The sequence below is a fragment of the Pogona vitticeps genome, chromosome 2, assembly GCF_051106095.1.
Source record: "Pogona vitticeps strain Pit_001003342236 chromosome 2, PviZW2.1, whole genome shotgun sequence".
NCBI lineage: Eukaryota > Metazoa > Chordata > Lepidosauria > Squamata > Agamidae > Pogona > Pogona vitticeps.
Genome location: NC_135784.1, coordinates 10,569,760 through 10,589,593, shown reverse-complemented (window position 1 = coordinate 10,589,593; position 19,834 = coordinate 10,569,760). Strand labels below are relative to the sequence as shown.

Sequence of the window (19,834 nt, the reverse complement as noted above, 5' to 3'; positions counted from 1 at the left end):
TTCTTTCATCAGTTAGCCTTAGAACATCCATCTTTTTCTCCTTTTACACTCATTTTGTAAAAGCTTTCATTATACAGTGGTGCCTCGCACAGCGAGGTTAATCCGTTCCAGATTAACCCTCGCTGTGTGAAAGCATCGCTGTACGGATCAAAAAAAGCCACTGGAACACATTAAACAGCGTTTAATGCGTTCCAAATGGTCGAAAACTCACCGTACAGCAATGCTTTTCCGCGTCCGGCAGCCATTTTCGCACCCTCGGTAAGCGAGGGGAGGGCGCGAAAACGCTGCGCGCGGCCATTTCAGCTGCAGCGAGACCACGGATCAGCTGTTTAGCGGGTCCAAAATGACCACCTGAGCAGCCGAAATGGCTGCGCACAGCTTTTTCCCGCCCTCCCCTCGTCTACCGACGGCGCGAAAACACTGCGCGGCCATTTAGGCTGTTCCAGTGGCCATTTTGGACCGTCCGGACAGCTGATCGGCGGGTTGCAAAGCGAAGGTCGGTAAGCGAACCGCTTACTGACCTTCGCTCTGCGATTTTCGCCCTATGCGGACACCGTTTTGCAATCGCATTTGCGATCGCAAAACCGGCCTCGTAGAGCGGATTCATTGCTCTACGAGGCGCCCGTTCTGCGAGGCACCACTGTACAATATATTCTTATTCTCATTTGTTTAACACAAGGTTCCAAATGTAATCATTCTACAACAAGGCTATTTGTTTAATAAAACCATTCCACATTTGATGCATTGACATGATTTATTTGTTATGAACACAGATAACTGCTCCTACTGAAACTCTTTTTACATTCCACACATTTCTATGGTTTCTCCCCAGTGTGAATTCTTTGATGTGACCTACGGTTACCACTCTTGACTAAAGCTTTGTCCATAGATACAAAGTGTCTATAGACAAATGCTTGCTCTACGGCTTGAAAAGGTGATGTAGAATTGGACACGACAGGACATAACTGTCAAGGGTACCTTTAAGGTTACTACTCTGAAGCTATTTACACATTTCATTCATTCATGTGGTTTCTCTCCAGTATGTATTCTTTGATGTGACCTGAGGTTACTACAGTAACTGAAGCTTTTTCCACATTGCATGCATTTATAGGGCTTCTCCCCAGTGTGAGTTCTTTGATGGAACCTCAGTTCACCACTTGAAATAAAGCTCTTTCCACATTCCATACATTTATATGGTTTCTCACCAGTGTGAGCTCTTTCATGTTTACTAAGGTTACCTCTGTGACTAAAGCCCTTTCCACATTCCATGCATTTATGTGGTTTCTCCCCAGTGTGAGTTCTTTCATGTAATCTAAGGACATTACTGCGACTAAAGCCCTTTCCACATTCCACACATTTATATGGCTTCTCCCCAGTGTGAGTTCTTTCATGTAACCTAAGTTCACCACTCGAAATAAAGCTCTTTCCACATTCCATGCATTTATGTGGTTTCTCCCCAGTGTGAGTTCTTTCATGTAACCTAAGATGACCATTCTGAGTGAAGCTTTTTCCACATTCCATGCATTTATGTGGTCTCTCCCCAGTGTGAGTTCTTTCATGTTTCCTAAGATCACCACTACAACAAAAGCTCTTTCCGCACTCCATGCATTTATGTGGTTTCTCCCCAGTGTGAGTTCTTTCATGTAACCTAAGCTTACCACTGTGACTGAAGCTCTTTCCACATTCCATGCATTTATGTGGTTTCTCGCCAGTGTGAATTCTTTGATGTACCCTGAGGGTAGAACTCTGACTAAAGGTCTTTCCACATTCCATGCATTTATGTGGTTTCTCCCCAGTGTGAGTTCTTTCATGTAACCTAAGCTTACCACTGTCAATGAAGCTCTTTCCACATTCCATGCATTTATGTGGTTTCTCCCCAGTGTGAGTTCTTTCATGTAACCTAAGTTCACCACTCGAAATAAAGCTCTTTCCACATTCCATGCATTTATGTGGTTTCTCCCCAGTGTGAGTTCTTTCATGTAACCTCAGGACACCACTGTGACTAAAGCTCTTTCCACATTCTATGCATTTATGTGGTTTCTCCCCAGTGTGAGTACTTTGATGTGTCCTAAGGGTACCACTTGAAATAAAGCTCTTTCCACATTCCATGCATTTATGTGGTTTCTCTCCAGTGTGAGTCCTTTGATGTAACCTAAGGCTACCATTCTGAGTGAAGCCTTTTCCACATTCCATGCATTTATATGGTTTCTCCCCAGTGTGAATTCTTTCATGTAACCTAAGCTTACCACTGTCAATGAAGCTCTTTCCACATTCCATGCATTTATGTGGTTTCTCCCCAGTGTGAGTCCTTTGATGTAACCTAAGGTTACCACTCTGACTAAAGGTCTTTCCACATTCCATGCATTTATGTGGTTTCTCCCCAGTGTGAGTCCTTTGATGTCTCCAAAGGACACCACTGTGATTGAAGCTCTTTCCACATTCCAAGCATTTATGTGGTTTCTCCCCAGTGTGAGTTCCTTCATGTTTCCTAAGGTTACCTCTAAGACTGAAGCACTTTCCACATTCCGTGCATTTATGTGGTTTCTCCCCAGTGTGAGTTCTTTGATGTCTCCTGAGGTTAGAACTCTGACTGAAGCTTTTCCCACATTCCATGCATTTATATGGTTTCTCCCCAGTGTGAGTTCTTTGATGTGACCTGAGGGCACCACTGTGACTGAAGCTCTTTCCACATTCCATACATGGATACAGTTTCTCTCCTGCATGAGTTATTTGTTGTCTACTGAGGTGACATGCTTTTATGTGCTGTCTCCCCTGCGTTACTTCTTTCATTTGATGTCCATTCCTATCCTCTTGGATTTTCAATTCTCTGTTTTCTTGCTTGAATATGAGTTCCTGCCCAGGATGCCCCAGGTGGTCTTGGGAAATTCCTCTTCTCCTGTTCATCATCTGATAGATTAGAAAAAGAAGTGAAGCAACTATGTCAGAAATTTGCAGGGATAAGGAAAGATCCATTCAGGCTCCACCTGAGTCATAGAGAAGGAAGGAAAGATAGTTCATGTGCCTGTAATGTCAAAATTAGACTACTGTAATGTGCTGTACGTGGAACAGCCTTTGAGACTGATGTGGAAGCTTCAAATGGTCCAGAATGCAGTGGTCAGACTTCTCACTGGGGTGAGAAAACATCAGCATACAGTGGTACCTCGACTTACAAACTTAATCCGTATTGGAACAGCATTTGTGTATTGAAAAGTTTGCAAGCTGAGGAAAAAATTTCCATAGGAATGCATTGAAAACCATTTAATCCATACCTGCTGTTTTCTGTTTGTATGTTGAGGCGCTGTTCGTAGGTAGAGGCATTAGTTCACATAGGAACTAATGCAAAGCCAGTTAATCCATACTCTGCCACTAGGGGGTGAATTTTTCTTCTTTTTCTTTCTTTGATCTAAAATTAAAAAGGTAAAGGTTCCCCTTGACAATTTTTGTCCAGTTGTGTTCGACTCTAGGGGCGGTGCTTATCCCCATTTCCAAGCGATAGAGCCAGTGTTTGTCCGAAGACAATCTTTCCGTGGTCACATGGCCAGTACGACTTAGACACGGAATGCTGTTACGTTCCCACCGAGGTGGTCCCTATTTATCTACTCGCATTTGCATGCTTTCAAACCACTAGGTTGGCGGGAGCTGGGACAAGCGACGGGCGCTCACTCCGTTGCGTGGATTCGATCTTACGACTGCTGGTCTTCTGACCCTGCAGCACAGGCTTCTGCGGCTTAGCCCACAGTGCTACCACATCCCTGACCTAAGATTAACTTAGGTCAAAAAAAGGGGCAGGAAAGGTTTTTTCTTTTGTTTAATTCGTAAGTCGAGGCTCCGCTTGCAAGTCAAAGCAACTTTATGCAAATAGAGCCATTCGTAACTTGAATCATTCACAAGGAGGGTCATTTGTAAGTCAAGGTTCCACTGTAGTTCCCCCACTCTGGCTCCCTTGCATTGGATGCCTGTTGATTTCCACATTGGTTTCAAAGTGTTAATGAAGACATATAAAGCCCTAAATGGTTTAGGACCTCGATGTCTAGCGAAACGCCTCCTCCCACCTAGATCTACTCAAATCCCTCATTCTAGGTAGGAAGGGCCAGTAAGGGGCCTAACACTCAAGGAGGCCCAGAGAGAAAGTCCAAGAACCTGGGCCTTCTCAGCAATGGCCCCTTGCCTCTGGAACAGTCTACCCCCGGAGAGTTGTCTGGCTCCCTCACCGGGTGTTTCTAAGAGTAAACTTAAGACCTGGCTCTTTAGGCAGGGTTTCCCTCCTGTCATCACCTAATTATTTTCTCCATCTTGAACAATGTTATTACTGTTATTTTTATTTTATTATAATGGTTATATTTTATCTATTATTGTTAGACACCCAGAGTAGACTTCATTCTAGATGGGTGGGGTATCAATTTAATAAATTAATAAATTAATAAATAAATACATAAATCAATAAAATAAAATAAAATAAAATAATATAAATAAATAAATAAATAAAGGTAGATTTCCAGCCCTCCTTTAATCATTAGGGTAGAACTCTATTCTGAAAAGTCTATTTTGATGTAATTTCATTCTCCCATTAAAATGCCTTGTAAAGGAAAATGTGGGAGGTGGAATTGCAGATCACTTAGTCATTATACAAGGCGGTCACGACTCAAAAAAAGGTTGGGAAACACAGCTCTACATGCATCTTAAGGAGAGATCAGCATTATCAGCAGTAACTGTAATCAGTGGGGAAAGGACAAAATGAACTGGAATAAACCTGAGATGACCTCCTTTAATTAGAATAAAGATGAAAAATACTATTACTATATATATTAGAATAAGGAGGAATAAATATTACTAAATATGAAAAGATTATAAAAAACAAGATTTTGAGAAGCTGAAATTAGAAATTAAAAATAAATTAAATGTTTATAGGAAGGTCAGCTATCAGACTTTGGTAGAATTGTCTTGTCTAAAATGAATGTACCGAAGATCAATTTTTAAATTCTTTTTTAAAAATCCTCACTCTTTTATTCTCCCTCACAATTGTACTTCTAGAAAATTAGAAGGGAATTTCTCAAAGTTGATTAAAGAGGAAACAAATATTTGAATTAAAGGATTGGTCAGCAAAAATAAATACCAAGGACAGTGTTAGAAAGGAAGAGTAAAAGTGGATAGATGTGATGCAGCAACCAAGTGCAGGCTAAGAAGACACAGGGAGTTCAGCTGCAGGGCGAGGAAGCCTGGGCTCCAGATACTGCCTCTCACGTCCTTTGAGGAGAGGTTTGGCAAGCTCGAAACAAAGACCAGCATGCAGTCAGGAAGCCAGCAGTTGGGGGTTATCCTGTGTTTTGCTCCGAGGGTCACATGCGTGACTTTACGCCTCTTGGGCAAAAGTCAGGGGTGTGTCCTCCTTGCAAGGAGCTCTCCTGGATCTCAGGGAATGGATTTGCTCCCTAGAGGGCTTGGTTGCAGACAGGGAGAAGCAGAGGAAGGGAGAGAGGGACCATGGTGAGACCTCCAGAGACCTTCAGGCATCATCCCACCTATTAACAAGCAGCTCCTCAGCTGCTGGAATTGGAAGTCTCCGGGCTGGAGGATGCTAATCTTGACAAGCGGGAAATCACACCCTCGAGGAGACCCCTTCTTCAGTTGATGGGCCTGTACACAGTCACATTGAGGATACTCCTCATGGGGAGGAAGTTAGAGGGTTTCTGGTAATGGGCGTTTAGATCGTCAAGAAAACAGAGTGTGGTGTTTGAGACGGTTGTGAGGACTGCACAGTGACTCCCCTGCCTGGTGCAAAGGTTGTAGATGTTACGTCTCACATGGAGAGGGTTGTAAAGAGTGCTAGGGATGAAGTAGCACTGGTGGTGCATGTCGGCACCAAACACATGGGGGAAATGTAGCCAAGCGGTCCTGGAGGCCAAATTACGGTTGTTAGAGAGGAAGCTCAAAGCCAGTATCTCAAAGGTAGCGTTCTTGGAAGCGCTACCTGTTCTACATGCACGATGAACTAGGCAGGCGGAGCTCAGAGGTCTCGACGTGTGGATGAGACGGTGGTGTCAAGGGGAAGGGTTTAGATTCATTTGGCACTCGTTAATGTTTTGGGACAAGCCGGGCTTGTACAAGCGAGACCGGCTTCACTTGAATGAAGACGGAGCCTGACTGCTGGTGTGTAACATAGAAAAGGTGGCAGAGCAGCTTTTAAATTGAACATGGGAGGAAAGATGACAGGAGCCGAGCAGCATCCATTTCAGGACTCCTCATCCCTGTAGAATGAGGGTGGAGAGAGTAGAGAACAACAAAGTGATTACAGTGTGGGAATTAGGACTGGGAGCGTGATGGGATGGAATTGTTGGTTCACTGGAAGGAGAAGAAAACAAGCAGCCCTTCTTGGGGGACCCCCATATGCAGGTGCTTTTAGGCAAGTGCCCAAAACCTCTCAGCAAAGATGGGAGAGCTGGAACATTTGGAGGGTAGATATAAGATTGATACAGTGGCCATAATGGAATAATGGTCATAATGGAAACCTGGAGAGATTCAGAGAAACAGTGGGATGCTGCAGTCCCAGATGACAAACTCTACAGGAGGGATAGGAAGGGGCATGTTGGATGGCCATCTAGGTCAAACAAGGGGTAGAATCCAGCAGAATGGAGATGGATGGCGGGTCAGACTCCATTGCAAAGAAGGAGACTCCACCACCCTTCCAGGTAGCCTTCTCCACCTCAGGACAGCTCTGACCATCAGGAAGCTCTTCCTAATGTTCAGATGGAATCTCTTTTCCTGTAGTTTGAAACCATTGCTCCGTCTCCTAGTCTCTGGAGCCCTGGAAAACAAACCTGTCCCCTCTTCAACGTGACATCCTTGCAAAGATTAAAACATGGCTATCGTGTCCCCTCTCAACCTTCTTTTTGTAAGGCTAAACATTCCCAACTCCCTAAGACACTCCTTGTAGGACATGGTTTCCAGACTTTTAACCATTTCAGTCGCCCTACTCTGGACACGTTCCAGGTTGTCAACATCCTTTTTGATTTGAGGTGCCCAGAACTGGACACAGTACTCCAGGTGAGGTCTGACTAATGTAGAATAGAGTGGTACTACCACTTCCCTTGATCTAGACACTATACTCCTATTGATCCAACCAAGAATTGCATTGGCTTTCTTGGCAGCCGCATCACCCTGCTGACTGTTGCTCAGCTTGTGGTCTACCAAGACTCCTAGATCCCTTTCACAGGTCTCTTCCATCCTATATCTGTGCAGTTCATTTTTTCCGCACAGCTGCAGGACCTGTTGATATTCATTTTGTTAGTTTTGGCCCATGACTCTAATCTGCCAAGGTCATTTTGAATTTTAATGTTAATTTTTTTCTTAAATTAATTGTTTTAATTAATATAGTAACTGTATTTTTAATGATTATATGTATTTTATATTGATTTTTATGTTGTAAGCCGCCCCGAGTAGACATGGTCTAGAGGGGCGGGGTATAAATTTAATAAATAAATTAATAAATAAATAAATAAATCCTGTCCTCTGGGGAATTAGCAGCCCCTGTCAATTTGCTATCATCTGCAAATGTGATCGGCATACTCTCTATTCCTTTATCCAAGTAACTGATAAAGACGTTGAATAACACAGGACCCAGAACGGAACCCTGGGGCACTCCACTAGTCACCTCTTTCCAGGATGAAGGGGAGCCGTTTGTGATCACCCTTTGGGTTCGGTCAGTCAACCAATTACAAATCCACTAAACAGTAGCACTGTCTGTCCCACATTCTACTAGCTTCTTTGCAAGAATTTTGTGAGGATCCTTGTTGAAGGCCCTACTGAAATCAAGATACACTACACACAGTGTTCCCTTCATTCTCCAGGCCTGTAAGTCTATCGAAAAAAGAAACCAAATTATTTATTTATTTATTGGACTTATATACCGCCCCATAGCACTACAAGCACTCTCCGGGCGGTTTACAATTTAATTATACAGGCTACACATTGCCCCCCCAGCAAGCTGGGTACTCATTTTACCGACCTCGGAAGAATGGAAGGCTGAGTCAACCTTGAGCCGGCTACCTGGGATTTGAACCCCAGGTCGTGAGCACAGTTTTAGCTGCAGTACAGCGTTTTAACCACTGCGCCACGAGGCTATTAGTCTGCCATTACTTGTTTTTGAGAAACCCATTTTGACTTCTAGTAATGACAGCATTGCTTTCTAAGTAATTACAAACTGTCTGCTTAATTATGTTCTCTTGAGTCTTTCAGGAATTGATGTCAGACTGACAGGCAGATAATTTGCCCTCTTCCCATCTGTGGGGACTTCCCCTGTTCTCCAAGAATTCTCAAATATTATTGCCAATGGTTCTGATATTACTTCTGCCAGTCCTTTTAATATCCTTGGATGGAATTCGTCTGGCCCAAGAGACTAAAATTCATCCAAGGTAGCCAGGCAATCCTGTACTACTTCTCTACCTATTCTGTGCTGCATTTCCCGCACTGCATTTCACCTGCTCTTCCTCCCTCAGGTAGGAAAAAACTGAGGCAAAGAAGGTGTTGAGTAGTTCTGCCTTTTCCCTGTTAGTAATTGGCCATCATCTCCACCCAGAGACTCCATTGTTTCCTTCTTTTTCCTTTTAATGCTGACATAACTTAAAAAATCCCTTTTTTACCTTTAAACTCTCTAGCAAGTCTAAGTTTGTGCTGTGCTTTAGCTTTTCTTAACATCCCCCTACATCTATTGGCTATTTGCTTGTATTCCTCTTTGCTGCTTTCCCCGTTTTTCCATTTCTTCCACATTTTTTTAAACTTAGCTGAGTTGAAATTCCTTTAGTCATCCATTCTGTTTCTTTAGACATCTCCCATTTTTCCTTCTTGTTGGAACAGTCTCAGATTGTGCCTATAGCACATCAGTTCTTGGGAGGCGGAGCGAGGGCAGAGAGAGCAGAGGGAATCTCAGGGCTCTGGGAACCCCTGTGGAAACTCCAGGTCAGCAAACACTCTCCCTAGCAGTGGAAGGGGGGGGGCAAGATCCTACAGGAGAGTAGGGCTGTCAGCAAAGGATCACCAGAAAACTTCAAATTCAGACAGCAATCTCTCTTCCTGACAAATTCCTTTCTCAAGCATCTGACCAGGGAATGCAACTTGCCAGGCACGTTGGACAACTTACTACTCCCTATACCACCCCATGGCTGATGTGCAATGTTTTCCAGCAAAAATAGTGCACATCTTTATTAAATATGGTCCATCCTGCTAGTTCGGCACATCGCCTGGCAGCCATTGATACTGATGATATATCCTGCTAGTTTGGTACACAGCCTGTGTAGATTCAATAAGATTTTGAATTCAAATAATGTATGATTTCTTTCCTTTCAAATCAAGGGGGTAATGTTGGCATGTATAATTTTTTTTTTGGGGGGGGGGGAAGATAAAAAACTTCCCTGACCCCTGCTCTATTACCATCTCCACACAAGAATTGGAGGTTGTTCATGACTTTGTGTACCTTGGCTCAACCATCTCTGACACCCTCTCTCTAGATGTCGAGCTGGATAAACGCCTCAGGAAAGCAGCTACCATGTTCTCAAGACTCACAAAGAGAGTATGGCTTAACAAGAAGCTTACGGCATATACCAAGATCCAGGTCTATAGAGCCTGTGTCCTGAGCACACTCCTCTACTGGTCCTGGACCCTTTGTGCATGACAGGAGAGGAAGATGAACACCTTCCATATGCATTGTCTCCGATACATTTTTGGTATCACCTGGCAGGTCAAAGTCCTAGGACGAGCTGGAATTTTTAGCATATATACATTACTGAAACAGCGACGTCTACATTGGCTTGAGCATGTCATGAGAATGGCTGATGGTTGGATTCCAAAAGATCTCCTGTATGGAGAATTAGTGCAGGGACATTGCCCCAGAGGGAGACCACAAGTGTGATACAAGGACATCTGCAAGTGGGATCTGAAGGCCTTAGGAATGGACCTCAACAGATCGAAACCTTGACATCTGAGTGTTCAGCCTGAAGGTAGGTGTTGCATCATGATCTCTCCCAATTTGGAGAGACACTTGTCCAGCAGGCTGAGGCAAAAAGGCAGTCATGAAAGCAGCAAAATCAGGGAGCTGGACAGGGAAGAGATTGCACTTGTCTTCATTGTGGAAGGTATTGTTGTCATGGTTTAGGATATGGAAGCTAGAATGTAATTGCTAAATGGGATTTGTAGTCATGGAATGGTGTAGAAAGAATCCATCTTGGTCTGTGTCATTTTACTAGAAGCATTGAGATGCTGTTTTTCCCTTACAGCTAGTTAGGAATGTTGTCTTATAGCTAGCTTTGCCAAGGCCGAAGATGAAGAGCCAAAGCCATAACAATGGGGAAGAATGTCAACAACACCTGCGATCTCATGAGAAAGGGAGGAGGAGAGAGACGAGCAGTCCTTTGTCCTGATTGGTGAACAGCACTGGAGAGTGAAGAAGGGGGGTGTTCCAGCATGAGAAGAAAATGACAGGATGTTCCAGAGAGAGAGAGAGAGAGAGAGAGAGAGAGAGAGAGAGAGAGAGAGAGAGACTCTTTTTGGACTCTTTTTTGGATTTTTGGAATTATGGATTTTTGGACTTTACCTTGGATTATAGATTTTTGAATGGACTTTGGAGTTCCCAGAAATTTGCTAGGATGTAGTTCATAGTAGGAGAATAAAAAGGGAGGCTCTGCCTTACCTATTTTTCTTAGTTAGTAATTTTCTTATTTTATTTTTGTAGCTGGGATTTGCTAAATTTCTAACTACCTTAGTTATGGAAATGATTTTGAATGCTATGCTTTGCAATAAACTGAGTTTATTTAAATCTTTATTTTTCTAATAAAACAATAATACTTAAAAGCTGATGCTTGGTCTCTTGAACAGATAACCTGCTACCATATTTAATTTGTTTTCTAACAGGCCACAAACTAAGCTACTTTGAGTCCAGTATTTTCATGAGTTCTGAGAGTTCTGGATGATTATAATTTGGTTTCTCAGTGGTTTTTAATTGGGAATAGACTTGGGAAAGAGTGCCAGTGGGACAGCCTGGTTGAGACAAGGACTCATCTCAACTCAAATAGGGGTCAACGGGAAATTGTTACCTTACAATAAATTTATACCCAAGAAATAGAAATGGCACATTCTTTTAAGAACTAGATGCAGGAGATTCGAGGCGGGGCTTTGTTGCGGTGCTGCCAGCAACTCCAGAGAGGAGCTCTCTGGAAAAAACTGGAACCCTCCGGCCCGGGATCCCCCTTTTGAAATGGGGATCAAAGGAGAGTCTAGAAGAAGTCTCTCTGAAGCAGATGGTGAGCAGCAGAAGGAGAAGAAAGGGAGGCAGACCCAGACTTTTTTCTTCTGAAGAAATCACCGTGCACGGACTGGAGCGGGCGCCATTTTTTGGCACTGAGCCGCGAGGAACCCTTTACCGGGGGAGAGGAGACCAATCAATATAAACTAATAATATATAACAAGTAAGTAAGCCGAAGCCTCTGATTTATGAAACAGCCTCATTAAGCTGAAATAAGAATGAAAATATTTGGCTGAAAGAATAAACGCAGCGGCGGGTTTATCTTATCAGTCTGACTCAAAAGCGAAACTAAGCTTCTCCAAGTGAACTGTTAAAACGCCAGGCTGATTCTAAAGCCAAGAGTCTGAGATGGAAAAATAAATCTTATGTTTCTGGAAAAGAGTCCCAGACAGCAACACCGTCTGACTGGATTTAAGAGACTTCGGTGGATGCAGTGTGGCTGGGATACGTTACTCTTGCCTTCTCTGGACTTTGGGAACTATAAATAATAGAATTTGGTGGTTTTCGGGAGAAGGAGCTGACGTGGCCGACTGGACTAAGGAGCATTAAGGGGTTAATGAAGATCACAAGACGAGCTCCAAGGACAATCTACTGGACAGTTTGAGACTCTGTGACTGTTGTTAAGTTTGTCGGACTGCAGACCGCGTGTGAGTCTAATAATAGAAGCTTGCTGAACTCAGGAGAAGGAGAAATAACTGCGTCACGGTTCTAATTGATATTGTATTTGCTGGGCTAAAAGTTGATTTTTATACTACAATATTTGGACAAAGATTGGGGGGAGATTTATGATGAGGGGTTTGAATTGTTGATAAAATTGTGGAAACTGTGGAAGGATTTCTAGGGGGTGATTATTGTGGTATTTATACAAACCCCATGCCTGAGATGGACCCCAAAAATTCAAAAGAACAAATGGAGATTTGGTCTGTTCAACCCCAAAGTTCTGGAATAGTGGTGCAAGAAATAGAAAAGGAATGGCAGATTAATATACAAAGGCTAATATTATCAGGGTTCCAGCAAGTGAATGCAGGTCTTAGCAAAATAGAAGATTTGATGAAAGGGACGAAAGAGGGGACAGTAGATGCCAAACAAAACTCAAATGAAGTTGTACAAACTTTAGAATCGTCTGTATTAGATATGACACCAGGTAATATGAATGCAGTAGAGAGTTATCCAGTGACCCATGCAGCCTCCAAAATTAAAAAGCATTATGACAAAAATCTTAAGGAGGCAGAGATACTGAAACCAGACAATCTTATGGTGAAAATATGGGAAGTGAAAAAAATGGATATTCTGTCAGATGGGCTGAAAGACTGTTCAATTCAAAAAGAAAATGAACGATGGGATGTATTGTATAAATGGCAGCAGCTACCAGACAATGTTGGAATAACATAGAATAAAATTAAAATTAAATGATAAGATAAAAGCAGGAGGGTAATCAAACTGTGAAAAAGCAAAAAGTTGATATATATTAGTAATATGAATTGATTGGATGATGTTATACTTTATGCTCTCCTATCCCCCAAAACCATTTTCCCTTCTCTATCCCTTCTTTCTTTTTGTACCCTTTATCCCTGTTCCTAAATAAATATATAAAAAAGGAAAAAAAAAAAGAACTAGATGCAGGAGATTCAAATGAACATTATTAATCAATTTACAGATCAGATCAAAGCCCAAACTCTAGAAATTAAGGTGGTAATGTCAGGACTCAAACAGGACGTGGAACGGACTATTCAGAAGAAAGACCAATTCACCAAAGCAGTGGGAGTAGCAGAAAAAGAAAATTTAGAATCAAGACTGAAGACAAAATAATGGACTTTTATGAAAGGAAGGTCCAGGTGGATGAGCTGTGGATTTATACTAGAGAGATCATACAAAAAAGTGTATCTTTTTGTAAGAAGAGAATTTGGAGAACGAAAGTGTGAAAGGAGTGATGATGAAAGGGATACAAAATTTTGGCTAAAGACACAGATGATTAGATTCGAATGTGGAATGATAACTATAGATGGATTAAATCAGTAAACCTGAGAGAAAATGTTTTAAAGATGTTCTATAGATGGCATTTTAAAACTGGCAAAAAAGGGTGTTAGCGATTAGAAATTCATGTTAAAAATGTTGGCAAAAACTTCAGACTCTTTTACATAGGTGGTGGAAACATGACAAGAGTAAAATGATATTGGAGATAGATTTAAAAAGATATTACACAAGGAATTATGAGCCCCTGTCATCCCCTGAAAGTAAGCCCTAATGCCTTTTTTTTGGAGCAAAAAATAATATAAGACCCTGTCTTATTTTCGGGGAAACTGAGAAGAGAGAGTGTGTGGCAAGGCTACTTAAGCCACCTCTTCAAATCTCGCTTACCTTGCAAATGTTGGAGGGATCTGGAATTTGGTTATTGGTTTTTGTTCCTAAAAAAGCGACGAGAATTCAGCTCAGTCTTGCCCCTTCCTAGGAGAAAAGAAAAATAGAAAAGATCAGCCTGGAGGCTTTATGGATAAACTAAATCAAAAACGTTTCCTTCTGGAATGTGCCGTCCTCATGTTTCTATTAAACGGGGCTCCATCCCCATCTCTCCTCTTCAGGCAGCAGAACAAGAAGAACAGAAAGAAAGAAAGAAAGAAAGAAAGAAAGAAAGAAAGAAAGAAAGAAAGAAAGAAAGAAAGAAGGAAGGAAGGAAGGAAGGAAGGAAGGAAGGAAGGAAGGAAGGAAGGACGGAAGGAAGGACGGAAGGAAAGAGGGAGGGAGGGAGGGAGGATCTCATGCTGGGCTCCTGGATAAAAGCTCCCCCGTCCCAGTGAGGAGGGGGCAACAGCAGGGAACCAGAGAGCAACAGGATCTTCTTCCCACAAAGACCTGTGATGAAAGCAGCAGCATACAAGAGTGTATTTTTCCCACTATTTATTAAAACTTTTTACTCCACCTTTCACTTTTAAAAGGACCCAAAGCAGCTTATGTAAATTTTTAAAAAACACAAGATTTAAAATTTAAAAACAGGAAGTCTAGAAATTTTTAAAAAGAATCCAACCAAAGCTACAGTAAGAACGGTAAACAAAATGAATATCTAAAAAACACCAGAGTCCGTGTCATGTAGTGGACCAAGGATTCAACCAGGCGCCCTGTTCTCACGGGACCGTTCGTTATTTTTTCTCACCCTAAGGATCCCAATGCAGGCGTCGTCTCCAAAGGAGCTCCTCAGCATCCGTGCCAAGGGCCCTGTGTTGTGGGGTTGCCAACCCAAGGCGGGCAGAGTTGAGGTCTCAGGACTTTTCTCACCTGCTGTCTTCCAACCCCCAACCTTGCTTAGGGTTTGCTCTTCCCTTTGAGCTCAGTGGATACCTCACAGGGGCTTGGAAAGGCGGCAGCCGAGGGTGAGGGTTTTGTAGTTGGTTCCCCCTGCTGTAAAAAAAAGCATTTCACAATCAACTGGTCTGGAACGAACCCTTCAGAGCCATTCACTCCGCAAAAGACCTGCCGGGAGAGGGAATGTCCCAGAAAGAGGCCGGGTTGCCTTCCGGTCCTTCTTTCCTCCTGCCTTCCATGTGGAAGGACCGGAACTCCTTCGGCCTCTTTCCAAAGCCCCTTTGCTCCACCCCTTGAATGAGAAATGCTCTTTTGAATATAAGACCAGAAATGTTGCACATATTTATAGCTATAAGATTGGTCTAGACTCAAAATGGGATAGCTTGTCAAAGGCGTTATCTGAGAATTTGAGAAGATACGTTAAAGCAAGCTGAAAAATGTTTAATGATTGGGCCCAGAAATTGGGCCCGTCCTGAACTCCCCTCTCCTTAATGCTTCCATCCATGGAATTTCAGCCAATAATTCCCTAAATTTACCAAAATTGGCTTTCTTGAAGTCCAGAATGCATGTGTGATTACACTTCGCTTCCCCTTCTCATTGTGTAACAAATTCCAAGAGAGGGCGGTCACTCCCACCACTTCAACCTCATTAACAAGGTCCTCCCTGTTGGCGAAGATGAGATCTAAAATAGCTGTTCCCCTTGTTGCCTCTTCCACTTTCTGGATCATGAAATTGCCTGCAAGCCCAGAAAGGAATTTGTTGGACCTGGTGCTCTTGGCAGCATCTAACACCCAATAAATATCAGGATAGATGAAATCTCCCATTACTTCTGCATCTATCCCTGTTTAATGTGTGGCCATTGTGATGAGATGGGTTTTTGAGTTAAAGCCTTGTAAGGAATATGGGGTTTTGTAATTAAGAAATGAGCAAGAGAGGTTCCATCTTGTTTCTTTGTATAAAGTATCTTTGCTATGCTGACAGGTTGTTTTCTTGGCGAGCGGAGAGAAGGTTATTCTGATAGCCTGAGAAAAGGACTCAGTGTGATTAGATGGGAATTGTTGTGACTTTTTGCGAAACCACAGTAAACCCAAATAACATCTGGTGTGTATGGGAAAGAAGTCATGTGGTGCGACAGGACTGTTTGCCTGGTAACGAACTCTGATTGGATGACATCGTGGGAAGGTGCGATAAGCCTTTGCCAGTTACTCTTGAAAAAGGAACTTTTTGCCTATGGACATTGTCTTTCAAGACCGACCCTTCAGTCATTCAAGACCGACCCTTCATTCATTCGTGACACATGGGACTAACCTTTACTATACTGGATTACCCTTGGACTTATGGGCTTTTTCCTAAGGACTAAGCATGGACTATTTCCTATGGACTGTTACCTATGGAATATCCTTTATGGACTTCTTTTCTTGAAATGCTTCATATGGACTATACTCTTGGACTTTTCTAAGGACAATGGGACTTTTACTGAATTTTTCTTTTTAGTACAGGATTCTTGTTCTACAGGATCACTGAGGACTATAGCCTTTTTATAACCTACTTGGATTATTTTGTTTTTACTAATGAAATATTGGACTGGAACTGTTTTTATTCTTTTTAATGGCTTTTTATATTCTTGTAAGGTTTTTGGACATTTGCATATTTCTCATGTTTTCTTTGCCTCACTACATCTTTGTAACTAACACAGCTAGTTTATTTGCTTTGGTTTAATTTGGCTTTGATATCTAGTAACATGCTTATTCTTTAATAAATTAAAGATTATAAAACTCAATCGGTTTTCTGAACAGTACACTTGTCATAGGGTCATCATGAGAGTACTGCCTCGGCCTAGCTTACTTTAGGAGTCCTGTCAGTGGCGCAAGTTAAGTCTAAGGACTACAAAGCCCACTTGACCTTTTCATAGTAATATCTGAGAGTACAAGGGTGTTCTTATGTGGGCAGACTTGTAAGAGGGAGTGTTGTAGCACGGCTAGCTGCGTTTGGACTCACTCAGCCCATTTTAGCGTGTGCAATCTCCTGATTGCTCTCTGTCCAGGCTTACACGTGTGTTTTCGAACCCGTGTTTGCTGACAGCCATCTACTCCAGGAAGGCATGAGACTATCTGTGCATGGACCAATCTGGGGAGTGACAATTGCATCCAGGCAGGGAAGTTAGCAGATCGTTTAAGAGGGAAGTGGGTTGGACCATGGGCACTTTCTGGTTCTCCATTGACAGCATTGGGTCCAGAAGAACGCCCAGTGTGTGTTGGGACCCACACAAATCACAGACATCAGGGGCTCCCAGTTGGAGGACCCCTGTCTTGTTTGGGTTTAGCCTTAGTCTATTGTCCCTTTTATCCTCCCATTGAAGGAGTAGGTGGGAACAGAAATGACATTCCATCTTAATTATCATCAGAATCTGAAGTACATGTTGATGGTTCAAAGCAAAACTCCCCACTGTGGCTTATCTGTTAAGGAGGAAGAAGAGGGGAGGCTTGAAGGGGAACCCCTATACCCCAAATCCAGATGACCAAGTTTTACCAAGACGATAACCTGCTGGGCCAGTGAAACTGAGAGGAGAGTGTGTGTGGCAAGGCTACTTAAGCCATCTCTTCAAATCTCGCTTACCTTGCAAATATTGGAGGGATCTGGGATTTGGTTATTGGTTTTTGTTCCTAAAAAAGCGAAGAGAATTCAGCTCAGTCTCGCCCCTTCCTAGGAGAAAAGAAAAATAGAAAAGATCTGCCTGGAGGCTTTACGGATAAAGCAAATCAAAAACGTTTCCTTCTGGAGTATGCCTTCCTCATGTTTCTATTGAACGGGACTCCATCCCGTCTCTCTCCTTCAGGCAGCAGAACAAGAGGAAAAGAAAGGCAGCCGACAAAGAAACCACAGTAAGGGAGGGTGGGAGGGAGGGAGGGAAGGAAGGAAGGAGCATCTCATGCTGGGCTCCGAGATAAAAGCTCCTAGTGAAGTGGGGGCAACAGGAGAGAACCAGAGAGGAACAGCACTTTCTCCCCACGAAGACCTGCGATGAAAGCATCAACATAAAAGAGTGTATTTCTCCCGCTCTTTATTTAAAAATGTTTTACTTCACTTTTTGCCTTTAAAAGCAGCTTATGTAAATTTTTAAAACACAAGATTTAAAATTTAAAAATAGGAAGTCTAGAAATCTTTAAAAGAATCAACCCAATACTAGACTAAGAATGGTAAAAAATGAATATCTAGAAAACACCAGAGCCCGTGTGATGTAGTGGACCGAGGGTTGGACCAGGCCCCCTGTTCTCACGGGACCCTTCGTTATTTTTGTCACCTCATGGATCCCAAAGCAGGGTGTGCCCTTTGTGCCAAGGGCCTTGTGTCGTGGGGTTGCCAAACCAAGGCGGGCAGAGTTCAGGTCTCAGGACTTTTCTCACCTGCTCTCTTCCAACCCCCCCAACCTTGCTTAGGCTTCGCTCTTCCCTTTGAGCTCACTCCAAATCTCACAGGGGCTTGGAAAGGCATCAACCGAGGGTGGGGGGGGGTGTCTTGGTGTTGGCTGCCCCTGCTGTAAAGAAAAGAATTTCACAATCACTTGGTCTGGAACGGACCCTTAAGAGCCATTCACTCCACAAAAGACCTGTTGGGAGAGTGAACGCTCCAGAAGGAGGCTGGGTTGCCTTCCGGTCCTTCTTTCCTCCTGCCCTCTATGTGGAAATGACCAGAGCTCCTTCGGCCTCTTTCCAAAGCCCCCTTTGCTCCACCCCATGGACAGCCATGAATTGGAGGCAGGAGGGAGAATCCTTAGGAAGGAGAGGCAGGTCTTTTGCACAGTCCATGGTCCTGAATTGTGCCCTGACTGTTCCTGGGGAGATCTCCCCTTTCAGCCTCTGCTAAGAAACATCCCATGGAGGAAAATCCACCACCTTCTTCTCTCTCCTGCTTCTCCCCTGCCTGCCTTTAAGAAAAAGATGGTCTGTGTTCAGAAACAACACAACAAGGAAACTGCTAAGTGGGGGGGGGAGGTAGTCCCCCCACTTGCAGTTGGTCGTCAGCTCAGGATCTGTTCTTGAGGTGGATTGGGTTACCTCGCCTCTCTACCAGATCCTGCAGGGGGGAAAAAACACAAATACACACAGAGAGAGTGTGTGCTAAAGAGCAAGAGGTCCTGCAGACGTTCCCCCTTGCAGGGTAGGTGCAGGGAGGAAAACCCACTTCTCCTGCCCATCCCGGCTCCTCCACCTCCTGCCTGCCCCCCCCCCAGCGCCACCCCCCTTTCCTCCCCAGCCCCACCTGGGACTTTTTTTTCTTTAAGGGAGGGAGGGAGGGAGGGGGGTTATCCTAGGTCATTAGAAGGAAGGGAGGGAGATGGGAGGCAAGTGACTTTCTCTCCCGTTCCTTTGTTTCCATCCACCGGATGCTCCTCGCAGGATTCAGGGGAAAGGAGGGTCTCCTTAACCCTCCCCTCCCTACATACACACATACAGACACACACGCACACACTCGATGAAGCCCTAGGGCCTTGCAGGGGGTTTGGTCTCCCTGCCTCTGGGGTTGGGATCTGGGCTCCAGAGATCCTCTCTCCCCCTTGGAACCCCCCCTTCTCCTCCCTCTCGAGGAGACCCGGAGGAAAAAAAATGCCTTGCACGAAGGTCGAGCAGGTTAAACCACAATCGGGCACCATCGGCAATGGCCAGAGAAGCAGTCCCCCCTCCCCCGAGACTGACTCACCCTCCCATGCAAATCTCACCCCCCACCCCCGATCTGCCCCCCCCTCCAGCGCCCACCTCCGTCCAGGTGCCGATCCGGGAGGCGCCCCAAAAGCCCCGCTTCTCTCCAGGAGTCCTTTTGCGCCGAAGGGGAAGAGGCAGGCGCAGCGATTCCCGCTTCCGGTTCCTGCTCGCCCGTCCAGGGGAGGGGCTCTTTCTTCGCCTTCGTAGCTCTATGTTCCTCCCCTTCCCCCCTCCTGCATGAACGGGGGGGGGGGGGGGAAGAGGCAGAAACAAGGTGGGGGGGCGTTGAAGGCTCCAAAGAGGAGGAAAATGGCGGGAGTGCGGAGCTTCTTCCGGGCGGCCCAAGTTCTTCCACTTCTGGTGGAAGGAAAGACTCAGACGAGACACAAGAGTCCCCGTCACCAGAGTCTGTTCACAAATAGTTGAAGAGAGAAAAGGAGACAAACGAGCAGGGAGTTCAAGGCTCTCAGACCGACCGGGATTGTGTTTCTCTCCTTCCAAAGGGAGACTCTCAACAGCCGAGAACTGACGTCACATCACCTTCTTC

The 19,834-nt window shown here is 44.1% G+C and overlaps 1 protein-coding gene across 10 annotated transcripts; it reads right to left on the bottom strand.

Annotated features, from left to right (window-relative positions):
• Positions 1-735: 735 nt before the first annotated feature.
• On the bottom strand, positions 736-19,524 carry LOC144583027 (uncharacterized). Of its 10 annotated transcripts, XM_078387662.1 has the most exons (7): positions 19,342-19,522; positions 17,992-18,122; positions 17,204-17,290; positions 14,561-14,683; positions 13,649-13,735; positions 3,270-3,403; positions 736-2,907 (listed from the first exon to the last, which is right to left on the bottom strand). In XM_078387662.1, exon 7 carries the CDS (start codon positions 2,905-2,907, stop codon positions 1,018-1,020), a length of 1,890 nt encoding a protein of 629 aa, XP_078243788.1. In that variant the 5' UTR covers positions 3,270-3,403; positions 13,649-13,735; positions 14,561-14,683; positions 17,204-17,290; positions 17,992-18,122; positions 19,342-19,522; the 3' UTR covers positions 736-1,017. The 10 variants fall into 10 exon arrangements, with proteins under 10 accessions (XP_078243788.1, XP_078243792.1, XP_078243787.1 ...); XM_078387666.1 differs by lacking the exon at positions 17,992-18,122; XM_078387661.1 differs by lacking the exon at positions 19,342-19,522 and having other exon boundaries at positions 14,439-14,683; positions 17,992-18,498.
• Positions 19,525-19,834: the final 310 nt, after the last annotated feature.